Source organism: Pleuronectes platessa, chromosome 1, assembly GCF_947347685.1.
Source record: "Pleuronectes platessa chromosome 1, fPlePla1.1, whole genome shotgun sequence".
In the NCBI taxonomy this organism is placed as follows: Eukaryota; Metazoa; Chordata; class Actinopteri; order Pleuronectiformes; family Pleuronectidae; genus Pleuronectes; species Pleuronectes platessa.
In genome coordinates, this window is record NC_070626.1 from 33,446,562 (window position 1) to 33,462,978 (window position 16,417).

The following is a 16,417-nucleotide window of genomic DNA, read 5'->3' on the forward strand; positions in this document are numbered from 1 at the left end:
TTAAAACTCGATCTTGCAGGCAGGGAAGGATTCGTCCTGCATGACCACGGTGCTGCTGGAGGCCAGGACCATGATGTTCAGCTCCTGCTGCCTCTCGTGCGTCTGCTGGTACCAGTCCCGCGTCACCTCCGTGTCGTGGGTCGGGATCAGCGTCACCTGAACAGAGGATCAGGAAATGAGCAAAACCTGGAAAGAGGCTCTCGACGTAGACTTGATCCATGTTTTTTGAATCAAGATGAACTACTGACCTGTAGGTTCGATCCCCACTGAGCTTTTCCTTCCAGCAGTGCGTCCAGAACCCCTCGGCCCGGTTCCCCGCTGGCCGGGTCGTTCCCGCTCACCACGTAGTACGCAGAGCGAACGCGTTTGAAAAACTCTTGGTCCACGTTCTTGGCGCTACAGTGATTGGGAATGTAGGCCAAGTCCACGTAAATGGGAAGTCCGGCAGCGGCCGCGGAGCTGGACTTCTGGGAACCTGATGGGACAACGAGAAACCACCACGACTTTGTATCAACACATTCATCTTAGGAAATCGGTTTGGTTTCATGAAGAGTCCCCGACGTCCACTCACCTGAGCTGGTCTTGACACCGTTACTTTGCCCTTTGCCAGGGTTGAAGCTGGACCGAGAAAGGTCCTCGTCTTTGGAGCCTTGTCCATCGGACAGACGAGACATGTGTGAGCTCTTGTCCGCCTCCTTCTTCTTCAGCGACGCCCTGCGAGGAGACGCCGGCTGCTTCCCCGGCAGCGGGGACCTCTTGCGCTGAGCTGGAGAAGCTGATTTGGTTTTCGAGGAGGATTTCTTCAATCCCTTTGCTTTTGGCTCTTTCTTGACTGAGCCATTATCCAAAGAGTCAGGATCCACCATGCAGACGTCTGGGTGTGGGGGGTGGGGGTAAGGGTCCATGATGGGTGCAGGAGGAGGGTCGTGGCTCCTCCTGGTGGACTGATGGCTGCCTCCTCCGCTGGCAGACAGTTTATCGATGGGCATGTAGTCTGCGTCCTCGTCTGAGTCCATGTTGCCCTCACCAGGGGCTGAGGGGTGTTCCTCGGGGCCTGGAGGCCCTTCAGAGTCGGACTGAGAACCCAGAGACTCGCTGACGGAGGTGGGCGGTGTGTCCTCTGTGGCCAGACCCAGTCCCGAGGACAGGTCACCGGCCTGGTGATGATGGGGCTGTTTGTGAGCCCGTCTCTTGACTGACAGGTCATGGTCATTGCCCTCCTGGGATTGGTCGCTTTTACCTTCTTCCTCCTCCTCGCCCTCATGGCTGGGTAACCGTCTCATACTGGGGTTGATGAAGGAAGGAGAGAGGTCCTCTTTGCGCTGCTTGTACTCGGAGGAGGAATACCCCGGTGAGGTACGGCTAGTGTAGGAGGAGGTGGCTCCCATCGGGGCCTCACCTGCAGAGTCCTGATCGCTGTCGTCGTCCTGGCCTCCTCGGCTGCTCTCCTCGGAGTAGAAAGGTGAGTGGAAGGGCTGGGCGGTTGAAGAGAGGGAGAGTGGGCGGGCCGGGTGCTCCGGCTCCATCTCACACTCCTCTTCAAACTCTTCATCATGACGATGATGGGGAGGAGAGTCTCCAGGGACCATCCCCATCTGGGGCTTAGGCAGCTCCCACTCATAGGAGCTCCTGTAACCGGCCTCCCTGGACTCCACCCTGACCGTGCCTGGAGCTGCAACGCTGGCTGGCGGAAGGGTGGAGCCTGTGGTGACCTCGGGGGGGGCGTTGGCTGTGTCTGGTCTGCTTGCCTGGAGAGGTGAAGCCATGTAGGAGCCAAGAACATCAGGGAGTTCACCAACTGTCTTATTAGCAGCAGCTGGAGCAACAGACTTGTCAGGAAATGAGAGACTACCGGTCAGGCCACTAGAGGGAGACCTCAGAGTCATCTCACGGATGTAAGCCTCCTCGTCCTCTTCTTCACTGCTGTCCGTCTCCTCAAAGTAATGTTTGCCCTCCTTGTCTGGGCGTGGAGAGGAAGTGACCCCGAACAGAGCAGCACTCGCTGCCTCTTTGTTCTTGGAGAGCTCCTGTTGAGAGAACGGCGCTGCTGAGGCCCCGAACCCACCAGCTGGTTCCAGCTTGGACCCTTCAGACCATTCAGGTTTATAGAAACAGTCAGATTGAGGAGCTTTGTCCATAGTGCCACCCAATGGGGTCGTGTGCTCCTTCTTTTCCTCAGCAAAGCCAGTGGACGAGAGTGTGTGGAAAGGTTTGATGTCCTCGAACGGGCTGAGGGGGGAGAACCGAGCTAAGCTGGAGGTGAACTCAGCCGTGGTTTGTTTCTCAGACACTTCCAGGTAGTCGTCTTTGGCCCCAGCAGAGACCGGCGAGTGGTCATCTTTAAAGGACGAGTACTCGAACAGCGGCTCTGCTGAAGCAGGCGTCTCCAGCTCCTCCCCGAACTGACGGCTGGTGGAGAGTGAGCCGGAGGTGGAGGAGGAGTAGCTGTAGGCTGAAGAGGAGGAGTACCCAGGGGCAGCTGTCGTCGTGTATTGAAAGCTTGTGTCCAGTGACCTCTTGCTCAGAAGGTCTGGAGTCTTCTGTTTCTCAAAATCCGGATCAGTGGTGTCCCTCTGGTAATAATGTTCCTCTGTTGATTTCAGAATGAAATCCTCTTTATCTCCTTCTGTCACCTGACCTGATAACAAGGAGTCTTTCTCACCACCTCCATATTCAAACCCTGAGGAGTAGAAACCTGCAGAGCCTCGATCCGATGGTTTCCCACTGAAGGACGAGGACTCAGCTTTGTCTCCGTCCTCCGAGCTGGAGCTGCTTCCTGCCGCACTCGGCTTCCCCTGACTGTTGTAACCGTATCCAGCCATGGAAACCATGAACTCAGGCCGATTGCAGCCAAACATTTCACTGATGGGACTTTTCGCTTCCTTCTCAGATTTCTCTTTGGCGCCTTTCTCCACATCAGAATCAATTGCATCTTCATCCTCCTCGTCTTCTTCGTCTTCCTCCTCCTCATCATCTTCATCCACTACATCATCATCATAGTCCTCCTCATCTCTTGCTGTTAGTTTTCGCATATCAACCTCCAAACATGCTCCTTTCTCCCCGAAGCTTGTGGAACCAGGTCTGCCAACGTTGAAGTCCTGCAGTGAGGAGTGGGTCTGGGGCTTCGTGGTCTCGGCCGGGCTTTTAAAAGAATCTTTTTCTGACGATGAAGAAGAGGAGACGGCTTCAGATTGATCTGCCACTGAAGGAAACCTGGCGCCTGTGTTGTATTCCACCGTCTGCTTTTCTTTTTCAGAAGTGCTCTTGCAGTCGAGCCACGATGGAGCGGACGACTCTTTTCCATAAGACGCCGTAGATTCTTTCTCGACCATGTTTACTGTGGACGTCAGAGGGGAGGGGGGGGCCGCTCCGCCCCTGGCAGCGTCCTTCTCCATCTTGTCTAACGACTCCTGACGATATGAATCCGAGTCCACAGAGCTTGTTTTGCTGTCATAAAAGTCACTGTAAGAGAATGTCTTCCCATGGACATAGGGTGTGTCCTGTCTAATGTACAAGGCCTTTTCTTTGCTCTCCTTCTCTGGGAAATTAGAAAGACTGAAATGAACGTTTTTCTCAGGCTCTGAAGAAATATCGGTTTCAGAGTCTTCTTCACTTTGATCTGGTGATAAGGGCTTTGATCCTGGCCCACTTACCAAATCCTCCTCTTTCTCATCTTGATCTTCGTCTTTTGAGTAGACCACCTGAGGGCTCGGTTTCACCTGTGAGCTGAGGGAAACCTCCGTCTTCACCGAGGTCTGGACTTCTGGTTCTGTCCCTGCAGACTTTGCCTCTAGGGAGAAGTCGTCGTCCAGAAAGCGTCCTTCTTTTGCTTCCATAAGTTTTGCCTTAACAGCGGGCTGTAGATCCTTTTTGGCGTAATAGTCTTCTTCATCATCATTGTCTTCATCAGATTCTTCAGATGCTTCAAATCCTGTCTTGTCACCGGTTACACCGATAAAGGAGGTGTTGTCTGAAATGGAGACGGATTTATCTGTTTTAACATTGGTCACGTCCTCCTCCTTGTCCTCTGTCCTAAAGGGTTTGTCCTCTGTTGGAGAGTAGCCGCTGCTTGTGGGCACAGACTGAGTGGGTGAGGCCAGTCTCATAGTGCTGTCGTCTGGACTCAGACATCTCTCCTCACTCTCCTGCCTGGAGTGAGACTCCAACCCAGGGGAGAAAGAGGAAGGAGGTGAAATAGGCTTAACATCAGCCTTGAATCCCTCTGTGCTGTAGAGAGCCTGGTGATCTCTGACAGCCTGTGTGGGGGAGTACTGCGTAGTAGTGAAGGGAGGAGGAGAGAAAATGGCAGAGGGAGACTTCTCCTTCTCCTGGAGCATCTTTGATGCTGCATGTTCGTAGCCCTCATGGAGTTTACCGAGAGGGATGTCAACATTCGGAGTCTGGTCCTCGTCCTCGTCCTCCTCATCATCCTCTTCCTCGTGGACTGATTTGATCTTTGCATCACCCTCCAGCTCAGGGATGTTGGGCTGGTACTCATCAGAGGAAGGAGACTTAAAGCACTTGTCGTCCTCCAGCGAAGAGGTGGGGGAGATGGTTCCTGCTGAGTGGAGATAGTCTTTCCCCTGGGCGGCCTCTGCACGTGAGGGGATGCTGTTGATGGTGTCCAGCAGGAGGGAGGTCCTCCCAGCGTCCTCCGTCTGAGGAGCTGTGACAGAAGCTATTGACTGGTCCTCAGCCACAGATGTGGCGAAAGATGACAGTTTGTCATATTCTGTGATGGATGTTGCTGAGGAGATGTGTTCTTCCTCTGCCAGAGGAGCAGCAATGAATGCTGGGTAAGGTGCAAGTTCGGGCACTTGACCGCCCATGAACGCTCTGGGTTTGACATCAGACAGACTGGAGCTCTTCATCTCTTTGATTCCGTGTATGGAGTCGAAGCTGCCGGGGACGTCAGGGACGGAGATGTCATAGGAGCCCACGTCATAGCGCAGCTGAGGGATCCTGTCCTCCGGCTCCTCGTGGATCTCCTCGTCAGAGATGGTCTGCTCAGTCTCGGAGCAACCGGGAATCGTCTCGTCATGAATGAAGGAGAACAGCTCGGAGGCCGAGGCTGCTGCAGTTTGCCCGGTTTGTTCAGCTGCTGTCGTCTCCCACTCCTTTCCGGGTTTTTCATTTTTCGCCTTCTCAGTTTTATATTTAAGGACCTCATCATCTTCTGTTCCTTCATGTTCTGCTTTTTCTATCACATCGTCCTCCTCCTCTGAGCTGTCACTCTTCTTTGATCTGTCCTTCATGTCGTCCTTCATAGGATATTTGTCATATTTCTCCATCTTCTCCTCTTCATACTTCTTCACCTCCTCCGAAGTGCCTTTGTTCCTGTCTTCTCCCGGACTCACTGGGGATTTGGGTGAGAACGATTTGATCCCAGGAGCTGGTGACTTGACCTTCTCATCCACTTTAGTATCTGTGAACAGAGGATGCTCAGACATCACATCGTTCTGGATGGGCTCGGTCTTGGACTGCTCCTGTTGTTTGAGGGCTTCAAAGTCCTCAGTCAGGTCCTCAGGGGAGGAGACGATGGACCTGTCGGCCAGAGCAGCTGCTGCCACCTCTTCAGGGACGTTCTTTGGAACCGGTCTTCTCTCATTGGCTGCGTCCTTGACCGCCTTGTTCTTGTCTGTCTTCGGTTTGGCCTGAGTCTTGGCTTTGTGCAGAGTTTTTCTCACTTCTGGGGTGAACGGCTTCAGGTCTGGTTTGGTGATTTTTCTCAGCTCTGGTTTACTCGGGTCTTTCTTTTTCTCTTCTTTGACTTTACTTTCTTTTTTCTCTTCTTTTCTTATATTTTCATCCTTCTTTATCTCCCGCTTCTCTTTTTTAATCTCTTTCTTCTCTTTGTCTTTCTTTTCATCCATCTTGGACACTTTCTCATTCTTGGTGGTTTTGTCCTTGGATATTTTCTTCTTCTCTTTCTTGTCGGCTGCAGGAGCCACTGCAATGTTCTTCTGTTGTTTGGTGGCTTTGAGACTTTTGAGTTTTTTCTCTTCTTTCTTTTCCACCTTGTTTTCTTTGGTGATGTCACTTTTGGACTCCTCCTCCTGCCCGCTGGCGTCTTTCTTCGCAGCCTTAGAATGTGGTTTGGGTGAAGACTTGAGACTCTCTTTGCTGTCCGCTCTGGACCGGATCTTGGTCTGTTTGAGGACGGGAGGGGCTGCCCCTGATGAAATGTCTTTCTGAGTCGCCACTGGGTATCGCAGGTAGTCCAGGTGTTTCAGTTTCTCAAGGCCCTCGAAGATTTTATTCTGGGGTGCATTTCCTGGGAACAGCACCCTGACTATCTTTTCTGATGGATGGTGAGGGATCCAAACAATGAGAGCGGTCACTGATGTCAAATAGGGAACAGATATCTCCCCTTCTTTCCCATTGGGCATCGTGATCCCCGTCTTGGCTTTGCTGTTTCCAGCCCACTTCTGCATCAGAAACTGCATCTCTTTGCTTTCTTTGACCGGGTTCAAGACGTACATGTCTAACTTTCCCACTCCGAGTTTGTGGAACAGTGTGATGGGTTCAATGGTGTTGCTCACCACCCTGTGCAGGGGCTCTGGGGTGATGCCGAGCTTGTTGAGGTACTGCAGTGTAAGCGAGGCTTCTTCAATGCTTCGCTTCACCTTCAGCGTGGACTCCGGCATCCGCAGCTTCTCTGGGACGTTGAAAAACACGATTCCGAGTTCTGGAGAGATCAGGTTCTTCACCCAGTCTCCGTTGCTGCTGGAGCCGGATCCTTGGTTCCGCTCCTCTTCCTGCTCAGCGATCTTTCTCTGGAACAAACCGTTAACCCCAGCGAGGTTGTCTGCACCGATGTGGGTGAGCAGCACAGAGTCGATCCTGTCAAGGTGGCGAACCAACTTCCAAAAGCAGGACTTCCGCTCAGACCCTCCATCCACCAGGACATTGAATCCATTGACGGCAAACAAAGCGGAGTCTCCTCTGCCTCCAGGGAAGATGTAGCAGCAGGGTTTGGACAGCTTTAAAAAACCACCAGAGGTCGGGGGCTCCAGAAGGTCGAAGGGTGAGGGGACGTCCACCGTCTCTGAGACATACTCGGTGAACTCTGTGACTCCGTCCATGTCGGGGAGGTGGGGTTCGGGGTTCAGTCGGTATTCCAGAAGGTTTTGGATCGGCTGCTGCTCCTGGCTCTGGCCCAGGGAGCTCCAGCCCCCGTCTCCCTGACAGGAAACAGTAAGCCTGGCCGGCTGCTCGGACGCCGACAGGACTTCTCTCACCTGGGAACAGGAACAGGGGGAAAGGAAGCGTCAAGTCAAACCACTTTGGTCTCAAGTAAATCCAAGCACACGGATGGTTGAGCTCACTTGAGGGTTGGAGATGATGTCGGAGAAGTGTTTCCAGGTGAAGGCTCCACTTTGCAGGAGGAGGTCACCTCCCTGCTCCGAGCTCTGCCCACTGAGGATAAACAACTTACTCCCGGACGGGTCCGTGATCAGAGAGCGGATCTGGTGGAGGAATAACAAACAGACTCTCATTAACATTAATGCTTTAAATGAAAAATCTTCCAAAGCCATCGACTCAAATCCAGAATAAAATAAAATATACAGATGAAGCTGAACTTGACAAAAGTTGGTACTTTTAGTTTGGGAAGATGTTTTATGGGGCAGAGAGAATTCTGGTACAGATCCGGATCCAGGATTCGTTTCACTTTCTTTAACGCTGTCAGATAAGAACCTTTCTCAGAATAGTTCATGGATCTTGAGGACAACAATATTTTTAGATATTCATGAGTATTTAAATAAACTATATATAGTATCAATGTATTTAAACAGGGTTTCCTAAGGAGACGGTTGGTTTGAGCTGTGTCTGATGTTTGTGTGACGACAGGACTAGAGTGTCCTCCAGGTGGACGTGTCCTCACCTCTGACACAGCAGCGTCTTCAGACGGATTCACCAACACCAGGGTCTGCAGCACGTCACTGTGATACTGGAGCAGCCGCTGGCCTGCAGGAGACACACAACACAAACACACTTACTGAACCAGGTCCACAGCATCTCACTGAAAACACAACAACTACAGCTCTGTTCGACGTGAACACAATGCTAACTGTTAGCATGCTAACACTGCTATTTCCACAGGTGTCAACAGCTGATGCTAAGATAGACTGCTAAGTAAACCGCTAATGCAAATGTTCAGGGAGATGAAATATTTGAGCTCTATGTCTTTAAATAGAGTGAAGCTTGATCCTCTTTATTAAAGTATGAGTTATTAATCCACGGTGGCTCATCACTGTCACATCAGAAACTCATCACGTGGTGAAACCTGTCCTGTTCTTCCTGCTGATTCAGGATCAGTGTTTCCCAGTTTCATCCCTGACCACAGTCACATGACAGCACATCGACCACGAGCAGCCACACCCGCCTGCTCCCTGTCCGCTGAATGTCTCTGCTGCTGATCTCAGATCAGATCAGATTCCTCCACAAGATTCTTTTCATTTACATCACAACAGCATCCGTCAGCCTCACCGGCTGTTGCCATGGGGACGGTCCTCTGGCTGAGGAGACGCATTGCAGCATTTTAGAGGAGGAGACGCTGCTGCTGCAGGAGGACAGAGCATCACATAGAGGAGGCTGAGGACACAGCATCACATAGAGGAGGCTGAGGACACAGCATCACATAGAGGAGGCTGAGGACACAGCATCACATAGAAGAGGCTGAGGACACAGCATCACATAGAGGAGGCTGAGGACAGAGCATCACATAGAGGAGGAGACGCTGCTGCTGCAGGAGGACAGAGCATCACATAGAGGAGGAGACGCTGCTGCTGCAGGAGGACAGAGCATCACATAGAGGAGGAGACGCTGCTGCTGCAGGAGGACACAGCATCACATAGAGGAGGCTGAGGACACAGCATCACATAGAGGAGGCTGAGGACACAGCATCACATAGAGGAGGCTGAGGACACAGCATCACATAGAGGAGGCTGAGGACACAGCATCACATAGAGGAGGCTGAGGACACAGCATCACATAGAGGAGGCTGAGGACAGAGCATCACATAGAGGAGGCTGAGGACACAGCATCACATAGAGGAGGCTGAGGACACAGCATCACATAGAGGAGGCTGAGGACACATCATCACATAGAGGAGGCTGAGGACACAGCATCACATAGAGGAGGCTGAGGACACATCATCACATAGAGGAGGCTGAGGACAGAGCATCACATAGAGGAGGCTGAGGACACAGCATCACATAGAGGAGGCTGAGGACACAGCATCACATAGAGGAGGCTGAGGACACAGCATCACATAGAGGAGGCTGAGGACACAGCATCACATAGAGGAGGCTGAGGACAGAGCATCACATAGAGGAGGCTGAGGACAGAGCATCACATAGAGGAGGCTGAGGACACAGCATCACATAGAGGAGGCTGAGGACACAGCATCACATAGAGGAGGCTGAGGACACAGCATCACATAGAGGAGGCTGAGGACAGAGCATCACATAGAGGAGGCTGAGGACACAGCATCACATAGAGGAGGCTGAGGACACAGCATCACATACATGAAGCTGAGGACACAGGCTGCAGGATCCCAGGAGGATCTCATATGGATCCAGGTCCCAGATGCTGAACCGACCTCTCGTGATCATCCACATCTTAGAAACTGAACTTATTGTGATAGAAATCAGTTCAGTAGTTTTCATTTAATCTTAATAACAAATAAAGAAAACCTGATCACCGCCTCACGGTCGTACACCTCCGCCGACCTGAAACATAGTCCTGTCTGTTCCTGTGTGAACATCGTGATGTCACAATGACCTTTGACCTTTGACCAAGAGCCTTGAGACACTAGATGCTCCAGTGTGAACAGACATGTCAGTTATTAGATTAGGAGGTAACTATGTTCACTCCACATCTTAAAACAGTAAATAAATAAATGTCATTAAAACCTATCATTAGTATTAATGACATCTCAACACGTCTCCATGAAAACATTTCACTTATTCTTCTTCTTATGTGCTGAAAATAAAACAAAGAACAAAGCAGCAACACAATCCAGTGTCCTGCAGCACTGACTCCTCGTCTGTGCTCCGTGATGTCAGTGAACAAGTGTTTCACTCATCGAGCAACACAACAGAAGCTTCTTCCTCATGGACACACAAACCTTCACAGATACATGTGCTGTGTTGGGACTATTTGCTGCAGCGGATGAATCCACAGTCGCTGCTCCAGGGTCAGTTCCACTTCATGTCACATGATCGACATGTGTTACTCGCGATGTGACCACACGTGTTTGTGTATTTGTGTCGTCACGTGATCATAAAGTAGTGTATTCAACATGTATGAGGGGCCATTCAGGGTTCAGCATCTTGCCCAAAGACACTTCGGGGGGGATTCGGGCTGCCAACCTTCTGGTTAGAGGACACCCGCTCTGCCCCTCAGCCACAGCCACCCCCCCATCGACCGATTCATTCAAATCCAAATCAACTTAACAAACTGCTCAACAGACCTCAGGTCAGAAGTTTGTTCTTCTCACTGAGGAACATTCACTGAAACGCAGCTGAGCTGGGACGTGTTCCAACACTTTGTGTGAGCACTTACAGAGCGTGCACGTTATAGAGCGTGCACGTTATAGAGCGTGCACGTTATAGAGCGTGCACGTTTCTCCTGCAGAATCCCATCTGAGCTCTAACATCTGATTTTATCACTGAGGCCACACCTCCATCCACTGCTCTGCCCCCCCAACCCGCTGAGCTCAGCATTCTGCCTCGCCGCCCTGAGGCATCATGGGAGCTCACTCGCCCGCCCTGAGGCATCATGGGAGCTCACAGCTGCAGTGGGAATAGGATCTGGATGTTCTTACAGACCAGTCGACCTGAACGCTTCCGTCCCAATGATCCAAGAAGCTCGAGGTTGAAACGAGGGATTCGACTCTTCAATCGGTTCAATGACATGAATCATGTTTCTGGTTCGATGGTTGAAGTAAAATATGAAACGTTTTCTGTCTTCAGCTCCTCACGTGGAGGATTTGTTGTGTTTGTCTGATTGACAGTAAACAAAGATCTTCAGACTGTCAGTCAAACAGATCAGCAACACAACGCAGACGACTCTGGGACATTTCATCCCGGAGGTTTCACCTTCTCAACATTTACAATTCACAGAATCATCAGTGATAGAAATAAAGAATAAATGAAAGAAAACTTTTGCGAGTATCTCCTCAGGAGTGGGTGGAGACCAAAGCAGAGGTTAAAGCCCCGTGGATCTTAAAGGGCCAGTGTGTGTTAGAATGTTTTCAAACTTTAAGACTCACAAACTCTTTTTCTTTGCCTTTAAATGATGAACTAAATATTGTAATTTTATCCATTGACTAATTGTTATTATATATTATATATTGTTCACATCTCCTGAAGACATTTGTCACCATTTTATATTTAATCGACCAAATGACTGATAATTAATGAATCCATGAAATGAAAACAACTCTTACAAGTAGCTTTTACATTTCAAAAATATAAAACTTGTATAAAAGTATAATAAATATTGTATAATAGTTAATCAGTAGAAGTCTTCAGCTGCAGGGTCATTTTCTGACGAACTGCTTCTAAATGTCAAACCTCATATCTCCAGATGTTATGTAAACAGAAACTCGCCCTCACTGTGCCAGTGTGGGGATTTAAACATCTGTCAGTTTGTGTGTCTGTGTCTATGTTTAGACATTTTGTCTGGACAGTTGCATAAAGTGATGTTATTCAGAGGCTGAGGTCGAATCCCCGTCTGAACTGATGTGTGACCAGCTGATGAGCTCAGGTCAGTAAAAACACCAGGTCACCTGGACGAGCTCAGGTGATGAGCACAGAGAGTATACTGAGATATATACTGAGTATATAAACTGAGCTATATACCTAGATATATACTGAGATATATACTGAGATATATACTGAGATATATACTGAGTATATAAACTGAGCTATATACCTAGATATATACTGAGATATATACTGAGATATATACTGAGTATATAAACTGAGCTATATACCTAGATATATACTGAGATATATACTTAGATATATACTGAGTATATAAACTGAGCTATATACTTAGATATAAACTGAGCTATATACTTAGATATAAACTGAGCTATATACCTAAATATATACTGAGATATATACTTAGATATATACTGAGTATATAAACTGAGCTATATACCTAAATATATACTGAGATATATACTTAGATATATACTGAGTATATAAACTGAGCTATATACTTAGATATAAACTGAGCTATATACCTAGATATATACTGAGATATATACTAAGTATATAAACTGAGCTACATACCTAGATATAAACTGAGCTATATACTTAGATATATACTGAGATATATACTGAGATATATACTGAGTATATATCTATGGTATATATACTGAGTGTATATACTGAGTATATATACAGAGATCTATACTGAGAAATATACTGAGGTATATACAGAGATATATACTGAGTATATATCTCTGTATATATACTCAGTATATATACTGAGATATATACAGAGATCTATACTGAGAAATATACTGAGGTATATACAGAGATATATACTGAGTGTATATACTGAGTATATACACAGAGCTCTATACAGAGATCGAGTTCCCAGTGAGCGAGGCGGAGGCCCACATCAACACCCACACAGAGAACTGGGATCACAAACACCGGAGACGACCTGAGGAGTTTCTATCTTCTCCTGATGTTGAACCTCAGTCTGACGCTTTCATCCCGAGGTCAAACGGACGCGTGTCCACGTGATGCAGAACCCGGAGTCACGCGCTGCTTCCAGCCGCTGAACGAACAGAACACGGATCACTCCGCTACTCACGTTAGATCCACGGGTCGGAACACGGAGCCTCGACGAGGAGATTCGTGCGCGGACTGACCGTCGGTTCTGAAGCAGCAGCGGAGCTCCTCACCTTCTCCAAACCAACCTGCGCCTGGTTGAATGCGTTTGATGGGGGTGGGGGGGGGGGGGGGGGCGCAAGATGAGCAGAGGGAGGAGCTCAGCTGGTCCTGATGCTGCGGGGCTGAGGAGGAGGAGGAGGAGGAGGAGGAGGATCAGCCTCGTTCTCACTTCCTCACTGAGCTGCTGCCCCCTGATGCGTTCAGGAACCCGTCGTACATCACAGGCTGCACAGTGACCAGGATGTGTTCAAGTGAATCGGGAAAAAAGCAACTCTACTTCAGTCCAGGATTTTACAAACGTATCTTGTGTAATTAATGAGTGAGAACCGTAGTTGTGTATGTTTTGTACAATATGACACAGTTCATCCTTCCTCATTTATCATTTCTGGTCCCGATCACATGATCATCTCCGGTGCTGTCTGTGTTTCCATGACACCACAGAAATGACCTCATCACAAAGTGGGTGTGTTTAGAGATCTGGTATTTGTTGGTTGTTGAGAACTAAAATCGTTTTATAAAATATCATGTTTGTTGAACCATCACCTATATCAATATCTATAACCTGATTTATGATAAACCACAGGTCTTATGTTATTTAGCTGTGAACTTAGATTATTTAAATGCAGAAATCAGTATCTTCATCTCGTCGCCTGTTGGTGGCGTCATATTCATAAAATGTTCCGACCCACATGCAACATGTTTAGAATCTATTGGGATCTGCTCCGTGTTGATCTTTCTATAATCTCTGGATCCCAGGTTTTTAGTGTGGAGGTGATGATGATAAACAGATTTTACATAAATAAAGTTAGATAATATTCTCAGAGGGAAACAAGTGGATTATGTTTTCTGAGAAAAAGTTGTTTCACACAGCAGCTGCAGGGAGGGACTCAAACTGAAATAGACTCTAAGCTTCTTTAGTGTGACCCACTGTCAACTCTCCCAACATCAGACACACAACAGACACACAAAGAGACGCTTCAAACATCGAGACAAACGTCCAGACGTCTCACATCTGTCCCTGAAATAACATCGGGACTTAGCATCTGAGAGAAAACATGTTTCTTTGGTACAGAAATAACAACGTGGATAAAATCTGCATAAAGATACAAAAATGATGAGACTGTGACTGGACATGTTTTATCTTCAACCTCCAGGGCAGATATCAAAAATCAAAGTATTAGTAAAACTTATTTTTGAATTTTGATTAAAATCGAGGTGAAATGTCAGCTGAGACTGACTTGTGATATATATATATATATATATCACAAGTCAGTCTATATATATATATATGTAACAACAGTTTGCCGATGTTTTATTTGTCATCAAGTGTGCTCTAGTTGTTGTGAGAGTGTTGATTACAGCTTGATATTTTAAGGAGGGTGAAATGTAAACTGCAGCTCGTCATCGGTTCATGTCGACTCATCAGCCATCTTCACTCAGTGTCTCAGTGTCTCAGTGTCTCAGTGTCTCTGTGTCTCAGTGTCTCAGTGTCTCTGTGTCTCAGTGTCTCAGTGTCTCTGTGTCTCAGTGTCTCAGTGTCTCTGTGTCTCAGTGTCTCAGTGTCTCAGTGTCTCTGTGTCTCAGTGTCTCAGTGTCTCAGTGTCTCAGTGTCTCAGTGTCTCAGTGTCTCAGTGTCTCAGTGTCTCTGTGTCTCAGTGTCTCTGTGTCTCAGTGTCTCAGTGTCTCAGTGTCTCAGTGTCTCTGTGTCTCAGTGTCTCAGTGTCTCTGTGTCTCAGTGTCTCTGTGTCTCTGTGTCTCAGTGTCTCAGTGTCTCTGTGTCTCAGTGTCTCAGTGTCTCTGTGTCTCAGTGTCTCAGTGTCTCAGTGTCTCAGTGTCTCAGTGTCTCAGTGTCTCTGTGTCTCAGTGTCTCAGTGTCTCAGTGTCTCTGTGTCTCAGTGTCTCTGTGTCTCAGTGTCTCAGTGTCTCAGTGTCTCAGTGTCTCAGTGTCTCTGTGTCTCAGTGTCTCAGTGTCTCTGTGTCTCAGTGTCTCTGTGTCTCTGTGTCTCAGTGTCTCAGTGTCTCTGTGTCTCAGTGTCTCTGTGTCTCAGTGTCTCAGTGTCTCAGTGTCTCTGTGTCTCTGTGTCTCAGTGTCTCAGTGTCTCTGTGTCTCAGTGTCTCAGTGTCTCTGTGTCTCAGTGTCTCTGTGTCTCAGTGTCTCAGTGTCTCAGTGTCTCTGTGTCTCAGTGTCTCAGTGTCTCACATTGAGTGTGAGGACGCAGCAGCGTCTTTTCTAAATGTCCCTGTAAGAACAGCTCAGCTGCTCGGACGCCCCGCCCTCCCTCCAGACACTGCCTCTCTCTCTCCTCATGTCTCAGCAGCTCCTCCACCTCCTTACGTCATCTTTAATTCTCTCTCTCTCTCACACGCACACACACATATACAAATATATACATATATATATATGTATATGTGTACAATATGTATACATATACAAACATATACATATATATATATATATGTATATGTTTGTATATGTATACATATATGTATACATATATATATATATGTATATATGTATATATATATGTATACATATATATATATATATGTATATATGTATATATGTGTATATGTGTGTGTCTGCAGCAACTCTGAGCCGAGTCTGGTCTAACATCTCGACCAGGGGGGGGAGAGAGAGAATCCAGATGTTTCTGATGATTCAATGGGTTCTGTCTCCACCTCAATGACACTAAAGGACACACTGCAGCTCACATTACACACACACACACACACAAACACACACACTGCAGAGAAACAGAAGAGCAGATCAATAAGGACTGAACACTGAATTATTAATCAGCACACATTCTGCTGAACCACACCCAGAACCAATCCAGAACAAACCCAGAACCGACCCAGAACAAACCCAGAACCGATCCAGAACAAACCCAGAACCAACCAGTCCTCACTGAATGAGTTGTGTTTCTCTCAGCTGCTGCTCGGACCTGATCTGCTTCTCAAAGCACTTCTCTGTGATTCACTGTAAATTTGAGCTCAGGCAGAAATCAATAGAGAAACAAACAGAGACGAGAGACGAGTGAGACGGACGGAGACAACGTGAGGACAGAGACAACGTGAGGACAGAGACAACATGAGGACAGAGACAACGTGAGGACAGAGACAACGTGAGGACAGGGACAACATGAGGACAGAGACAACATGAGGACAGGGACAACATGAGGACAGAGACAACATGAGGACAGAGACAACATGAGGACAGAGACAACATGAGGACAGGGACAACATGAGGACAGAGACAACATGAGGACAGAGACAACATGAGGACAGGGACAACATGAGGACAGAGACAACATGAGGACAGAGACAACATGAGGACAGAGACAACGTGAGGACAGGGACAACATGAGGACAGAGACAACATGAGGACAGAGACAACATGAGGACAGAGACAACATGAGGACAGGGACAACATGAGGACAGAGACAACATGAGGACAGAGACAACGTGAGGACAGGGACAACATGAGGACAGAGACA

At 48.1% G+C, this 16,417-nt stretch overlaps 1 protein-coding gene across 1 annotated transcript in view; it reads right to left on the minus strand.

Moving 5' to 3' along the window:
* The window catches only part of map1aa (microtubule-associated protein 1Aa), a 16,793-nt gene continuing 376 nt past the window's right edge, over positions 1-16,417 (minus strand). The window contains exons 2-7 of the mRNA XM_053419405.1: positions 13,007-13,066; positions 7,886-7,968; positions 7,329-7,469; positions 572-7,241; positions 249-475; positions 1-156 (exon numbers count right to left, since the gene is read on the minus strand). Of these exons, the coding sequence (XP_053275380.1) occupies positions 1-156; positions 249-475; positions 572-7,241; positions 7,329-7,469; positions 7,886-7,968; positions 13,007-13,066 (7,337 nt within the window). The remainder of the gene's footprint in view (positions 157-248; positions 476-571; positions 7,242-7,328; positions 7,470-7,885; positions 7,969-13,006; positions 13,067-16,417) is intronic.